The 7,716-nt window shown below is 41.6% G+C and overlaps 1 protein-coding gene across 2 annotated transcripts in view; it reads left to right on the top strand.

Annotated features, from left to right (window-relative positions):
• Nucleotides 1-3,926, top strand: part of STRIP2 (striatin interacting protein 2) — a 47,232-nt gene extending 43,306 nt beyond the window's left edge. For both annotated transcript variants that reach the window (XM_053553607.1, XM_053553608.1), the window contains exon 21: nucleotides 1,472-3,926. In XM_053553607.1, the coding sequence (XP_053409582.1) occupies nucleotides 1,472-1,722 (251 nt within the window). In that variant the 3' untranslated portion in view covers nucleotides 1,723-3,926. The remainder of the gene's footprint in view (nucleotides 1-1,471) is intronic.
• The last annotated feature ends 3,790 nt before the right edge of the window (nucleotides 3,927-7,716 follow it).

A 7,716-nucleotide genomic window follows, 5' to 3' on the forward strand; every position in this document is an offset into this window, starting at 1 on the left:
TTTTGGATGAGAAAGTATGTAATTATAGATCAGGTGCTAATACACTAAACATTAACATGTTTAAATGCCCCAGATTCTAGTATGTACCCTGTCCTGTGTAAACTAAAAAATCTATTTTATAAAACAAGCATTCACTTCATAATCTTAAAATAAGCTCACACGTAGATTTATCATGTACTGGGGGGACAATTCCAGAGAATCAGGAAAGTCTTCAGTAATTGGCCCATCCTGATTCTCTAGTTGTACCCCTCTGGAGCTCCTCCCAGAATGCGGTGGCTCATGCCTATAATCCTAGCAGTCTGGGAGGCTAAAATGGGGGGATTGCCTGAGCTCAGGAGTTCAAGACCAGCCTGAGCAAGAAAAGCAAGACCCTGTCTCTACTAAAAATAGAAGAACTTTAACTAGGCATTGTGGCGGGCACCTTAGTCCCAGCTACTTGGGACACTGAGGCAAAAGGATCACTTAAGCCCAAGACTTTGAGGTTGCTGTGAACTATGACATCACAGCACTCTACCCAGAGTGACAGAGTAAGACTCTGTTTCAAACAAAAAAAGAGAGAGAGAGAAACTGTAATTCCTTAGGGAAAGCTCCACAAAAGGAATTTGACTACCCTTTTGAAAGACATAATACTTACAACTAGTAATGAATATAACTAGTAAGAAAGTAAAATGAAATACAGTAAACGAAGTCTACCTCCTTCAGGACCTTCATTTCCATTCTCAGAGGTAGTTACCAGTGGCTAGTCCACCCTTCCAAAGATAATTTCTTCACGTATAAGCTTATATATGGGCACGTGTCTATTTTTTAAACCTAAGTGTCAGCTTGCTGTACACTTACTTTGTAAATTGCTCTTTACAAAAAAAGGGAATTCAGGCCGCAGCCTGTGGCTCAAAGGAGTAGGGCTCCGGCCCCATATGCAAAAAAAAAGGGAATCCAGCTGGGTACCGTGACTCACACCGGTAGTCCCAACACTTTGAAAAGCTAAGGCAGGAGGATCACTTGAGGCTGGGAGGTGAAGCCCAGCCTGGGCAACATAGCAAGATCCCATCTCTAAAAAAAAATTTAAAAAGTAAAAAGATTAGCCAGGCATGGTTCATGCCCTGTAGTCCCAGTTACTTAGGAGGCTGAGATGGGAGGATTGCTTGAGCCCAGGAGTTTGAGGTTGCAGTGAACTATATTTGGGCCACTACACTCTAGCCTGGGTGACAGAGCAAGACCTTGTCTTTTTTTTTTTTTTTTTTGAGACAGAGTCTCACTTTGTCCCCCTGGGTAGAGTGCTGTGGCATCACAGCTCACAGCAACCTCAAACTCCTGGGCTCAAGCGATCCTTTTACCTCAGCCTCCCAAGTAGCTGGGACTATAGGTGCCTGCCACAACACCTGGCTAGTCTTTAAAGACAGGACCATGCTATGGTAAGAAGAATAGTATCCTAAGTTATATACAACTTTTTCTTCCTCTCTTTCTAACAAAGACATTGATGCCAGGCCATGGGACTTCCAAGCCGAAGAATGTACTTTGAGAGCCAACATTGAGGCTTTTAACAGCCGCCGGTATGACCGACCCCAAGACTCTGAATTTTCACCTGTGGATAACTGCTTGCAGAGTGTACTGGGGCAGAAGTTGGATCTGCCTGAAGATTTCCACTATTCATATGAGCTCTGGCTGGAGCGTGAGGTGTTTTCACAGCCCATCTGTTGGGAGGAGTTGCTCCAGAATCACTAACTGAGCTCTTGTCAACAAAGCATCTATAGATGGAGGTTGGCTCCAATAAATGGTGCTCTGTCTACCTTGCCCATCCAGCCTTCGTTTCCATTTCTAAGAGTGGTTGTCAAAAGGAGATCTGGCTAAGCCCTAGGACATCCAGTATAGTTCAGGGTTTGTCTGGGGGCTATTGGGCCTAGAGATGCTGCAAGGCTAAGTCACAACAAAATGATGAATTATTTTTGACTGCAGTATGCCCAGGGATCAGTTGGGTGCCCAGTTGGCCTTGGAAATCTTTTAGTGGATATGTCCTGGACAACCTCTTTGGTGCGACATCATCCTCCCTGCTTTAGTCTTGGCTAGAACCAGGCTAGCCTTAGCTGGCCACAAGAGAGAGAGGAAGTTTATTGTGGCATTTGAACCCTAACTTTCATCACAGACAGTGGGAGGTGCAGTTTGTGAATTAGGGAGAAAGTTTTCTTCTTATTCACTGTGGATTCTTAGGACTTCTAAGAGGTTTGGCAAAACCAACTTAGAAATTAAGTCTATATTTTAAGTTTTAAATTTTGACAGTCACTCTTTCTAAAATCATTAGCCCTACAATGATTTTAGAGCACCTTCACCTTTATGGAAGATGATGATTTACTATTCCCTAAATAGTGCATGTTATAGAAAAGTATGTTGTGTAGAGTTTTTTTTCTTTATTCCCTAAAAGGTCTGTGTTCAATGTGAATATTATTTCCTTGTGTACTCTATATAGGGCATGGAGTGCTCTGCTATTTTTAAAGAGTCACATCCAATACCAATATGAAACAATCAGGCCATCTTTAAGGCCTGATTGTTTTTTCTGAAACTACTTTAGTCTTAAGATGGCTGAGTACACTGCAGAAAATTATCCTTTTCATGCAGTTAATTTCTTAAATGACAAGTTAGCTATAGGAGGATTTATTTATTGAGATGGCATGTTCATTTGTGCACAAGATTTATTTATTTTTTTAATTGAAAAGCACAGTAAGAGCATCGCAGCTTACCATTTTTCTTTTTCTCCAATGTTGATTGATTTTTTTTTTTTATTTACTGCTAGCGGTTTCAAAGTGTCATGTGGAGATTTAGCAATACTGTTTCTACCTAAAAGTATTGCACATTTCATTGAAAACATTAGGCTTGATATACGAACCTCTTTACACTTCTTTCATTTACAGCAGAATTACAGAGTACCCAAAAGAAACTGGTTTTAGAAAAATTTCTGATTTATTCAGGATTATTTTATTTCTATCCCCACAATTATGACATCTGTATCTTCAGGCCTTTTTACCTTCAGTGGTGCAAATCCCCTCCCCAACATAGACACTACTGAATCTTTCACATGATGACACCAGGTCACTCTGTGCTAGGACACCTAGTCAAAATTTGCTTATTTTGTCTTTTGTCAACCACAGTCTCACTTGCAGGTCATGATAGAGACAATATCAAAAGGAACAATACCAAAATCTAGTAGGTAAACTTTGGAATTTATGTCTTTGTGCTTCAGGAGAGCAGGATTTATGTTTATGGCAGGGTCATGGAGAATTAAATATGTAATGGATGAAACTTCTTCAGATGATTTGTAAATTTTATCTAAGTAAATAGTCCTAGTGCAATAAAAATTTACTAAGAATGTCTTCTATGAATGTTATTAATCTAGGGTCAGGCTAGATTTCAGTGTGATTTTAATGAAAAGACAATTTTCAAGGAAAGAGCAATCATCAATCTATTTCCTTTAAAGCCATATAGATATTCAAATTGTGTCAAGAACAAATAAGTTACCCTTTTTAAAGTACCCATGGGAGTGCCTTTTGAGGTATGGAAGAATGCTAAACTTTAAAATTTCATGCTTTATTATTTACAGCTGTTCTCTAAGGGAAGATTAATTCTCACTGCAGATGGAAAAACTAAGTAGTTGTTTTTTCCCATGGACTCGCTGCACCTAGCTTTCATGTATTGCCAGCCAGCCCCTTATGCTAAGATAACCAAGTTGACCCTCCCAGTTTGAGAATTCATGAGTGTAGTTAGGAATAAACTCAGATTGACCAATCTCCAATACTGATTACTGTTACTGCATAGAAAAACATTATTCGAGTGATTTATAAAATAGAAGATTTTCATTTGTCAATGTTTCAACAACGTTTGTGTGGATTGTTGATAAACACTCTGTACTGAAGCACTTTAATAAAAATAATCTGGAATTAGAAATTTGGTCTTTAAATTCTTCAACACAGGGAAACTTAATCATATTAGTTACAGAAAAAAAGGATATAATAAAGGGGGTGAATATACAAAAGCTTGCATTAGTCTGCACCCAGGGAATATGCAAATAACTCCAAATCTTAATGACTTACAACAAATGTTTCATTTTTCATGGGCTTGGGGGTTAGCCACAGTTCTCCACAAGCTTGGCTCACTTGATTGGCTCTGCTCCATAAGCCATCATCTTCTGGCAGTAGGCTGATGGGATAGCCCCTACCTAGGACATAACAGTTTTCACAGTGAAGGGCAGGAGCGAAAGACAAGCTATACCATGCAAGCATGTTTAAAGCTCCTGCTTAGATACGTCATAAGTCAAGTTGTTCATATTCCATTGGCCAAAACCAACTTGCATGGAAAAACCTAACATTGGACCAGAGCTGCACACTCTACCTACAGCAGCGGCTCTCAACCTTCCTAATGTGGTGGCCTAAAACAGTTCCTATGGGTCGCAACCCACAGGTTGAGAACCGCTGACCCAGGGTGGCAAGTGTGCAGTGTTATAATACTCTTACAGTAGATAAAGTGATAATATTTGCTTCTATACACAAGATACACACCAGCTCCTCAAGGAAGAGTCCAAAAGTCTTACCCAGTCATGTGAGATCTAAAATCCAGGATCTCATCTGGATTAAAGTCTAGATAAAGTGTCCCTTGATCCTGAGACGTGCAAATTTAAACAGCAACAAAGTATGTGATGTGAACCTAAAATGAGCAGCAAAGACCAGCTCCAAACCAAAGAATTTATTTGGGAGGAGGAGGGCATTGCAATATGGTGCGAGCTATGGTGGATCATCCGTGCATCCAAAGGGATTGAAGCAGAGGAAAAGCTGTTGATTTCTCAACTGCTACCCACTTCAAGCTTTTAAAGACAAAAGAAGTTGGGCAGCGCCTGTGGCTCAAGGAGTAGGGCACTGGTCCAAAAACCAGTGGCGGGTTCAAACCCAGCCCTGGCCAAAAACCACAAAAAAAAAAAAAAAGACAAAAGAAGTTAAGCTAAGCTGTTTGGAAACAAAGACCATTGGTTACAGGACTTGTTGCAGGAGTTGGCATTAGCTCATTGGTAGAGAGGGCCATTGTTAGCCAAGTGCCCTGGTGCAAGTGGCTTATCTGGAACACTGGTTTTGAGGAATTCCTTGTATAGGGCCCGTCACAGGCATACTCACGTGAGGGCCTCTCCTTCATGGCCTTTGGCTTCATTTTATTAGGATCTGACATTATGTCTCCATTTTGATAATTTCACAGTTAATTAACTGAATTGTGATCACTTCAAAATATATACATATATCAAAACATCAAGTTGCACTCTAAATATATACACTTTTTATTTTTATATCAGTGATAAGGCTGTTTAAAAAATAAGAAATGTGAATAAGAAAGCAAGTTACCTACCTTTATCCCCCACCACACTCACACACATATATACACCCAAAATACAATGAAAGAACAGGAAGAGACAGTCTCGGTAAGCTTTCCTTTCCTGAAAGCAGGGTGAAAGGCACATGGTATTTGCTGCTCCATAGCATTCTGTAATCCCACTGAGCAAACGTGAGGTCCTGTTACTCTTGGAATAGGAAAGGTATTCAGCCTGCTCCTGAAAAGCAGCTCTCTGGGAGCAAGGAAAGGCGTCCTTTTCTCTTATCCTTGGTCACGTCTAAAGAGGACATTAGGGAATGCTTTCATCACGTTCTTAGTGCCTGAACAGCTTTCTTAGTTCCTGCTTAAGGCATATTGCAGCCCAAGAGTCATTTCATATTTTGAACAGTCATCCATTGCCAGTTAGATTGGCAACTTAGCAACACAACTCTCAAAAGCTTTTAAGAATGTATTCAAGTCAGCTCATTCGCCAGCAGCCACAATCTCAACCTCTTTTGATGCCTCTCTAGACTTGGTTGCAGGTACTTTGAGTTTATTAGGCTTCTGTAGAACCATTCCTTTGTCTCTCTTTTCCTTGAACCTTTTGTTAAACTGAAAGAATTTACCAAGGCGCACATAATCCAATCCAGAGACAACAGGCCTGAATACCACACCCTCAATTTAGTCTTCACCCCAAGATAATGTCTTTTTTGTTGTTGTTGTTTCTTTGAGACGGAGTCTCACTTTGTCGCCCTTGGTAGAGTACCATGGTGTCATAACTCACAGCAACCTCAAACTCTTGGGCTCAAACAAATCTCTTACCCCAGCCACTTGAGTAGCTGGGACTATAGGTGCCTGCCACAATGCTGTGCTATTTTTAGAGACGAGGTCTCTCTCTGGCTCAGGCTGGTCTCAAACCTGTGAGCTCAAGCAATCCACCTGCCTCGGTCTCCCACAAGACAATGTCTTAAACAGCCTTTTGGCTTCAAAGCATTTTAAAATTTTATCTTTCATAAATTGGATAAAAACAGTTGCAACTTTCTTTCTTTCTTTTTTTTGAGACAGAGTCTCAAGCTGTAGCCCTCAGTAGAGTGAAGTAATATCACAGCTCACAGCAACCTCCAACTTTTGGGTTTAAGCGAGTCTCTTACCTCAGCCTCCCAAGTAGCTGGGATTACAGGCGCTCTCCACAATGCCCAGCTATATTTTGGTTGTAGTTGTCATTGTTGTTTGGCAGGCCCCGGCTGGATTCGAACCCACCAGCTCTGGTGTATGTGCCTGGTGCCCCAGCTGCTTGAGCTACAGGTGTGGAGCTGACAGTTGCAACTTTCAACATTGTAAATCCTGAAAGTTCTAGATTCTCTTTTCCCTTGCTTGAAAATAAGCCAATTCTTTTTTTGAGAGATCTCTGCCTGGTGGTAGTTTAACAAATGTAGCTAATAGTAACCAACTCAAGCTACCAACGTTCTGCATTAAACCTCTTCACCTGGTGGGGTATGGTGGCTCATGCCTGTAATCCTAGCACTTTGGGAGGCTGAGGCCGGTGGATTGCTTGAGACTGGCCTGAACAAGAACAAGACCCAGTCTCCATTAAAAATAGAAAAACTAGGGTGGCGCCTGTGGCTCAGTCAGTAAGGCGCCGGCCCCATATACCGAGGGTGGCGGGTTCAAACCCGGCCCCGGCTGACCTGCAACCAAAAAATAGTTGGGTGTTGTGGCGGGCACCTGTAGTCCCAGCTACTTGGGAGGCTGAGGCAAGAGAATCGCTTAAGCCCAGGAGTTGGAGATTGCTGTGAGCTGTGTGATGCCATGGCACTCTACCGAGGGCCATAAAAGTGAGACTCTGTCTCTACAAAAAAAAAAAAAGAAAAGAAAAACTAATCAGGTGTTGTGGCAGGTTCCTATAGTCACAGCTATTCAGAGGGGGAAGTGCGGTGGGGGGCTAAGGCAAGAGGATCGCTGGAGCCCAAAAATTTGAGGTTGCTGTGAGCTATGATGCCATAGCCATCTACAGGGGGTGTTAAAGTGGGACTCTGTCTCAAAAAAAAAAGAAATCTTCACCCACCACACTTTAGGTGCATTTTCTGCCTTTCATGTTCTCACAGACATTGATTTTACAAACTGTTTTGCCATTGTATAACACGCCTTGCCCATTTTCCCAGGTTTTTACCAGGGCACTTGGCGCTTAAGCCAACATCACATATTTTAGGGCTTTGTTACAGCAACACCCCACTGTTTGGTACTAACTCAATATTAAATACTTGTGCTTTGGCAACAATCCCAAAATTTCAGGGGCTTGTAACAAGCATTTATTTCCCAGTTGTGGATCTGTGCACTGGGTACTGAGCCCAGCCCAGCTCTCCATTCCTGCTCATT

The sequence above is a fragment of the Nycticebus coucang genome, chromosome 11, assembly GCF_027406575.1.
Source record: "Nycticebus coucang isolate mNycCou1 chromosome 11, mNycCou1.pri, whole genome shotgun sequence".
In the NCBI taxonomy this organism is placed as follows: Eukaryota; Metazoa; Chordata; class Mammalia; order Primates; family Lorisidae; genus Nycticebus; species Nycticebus coucang.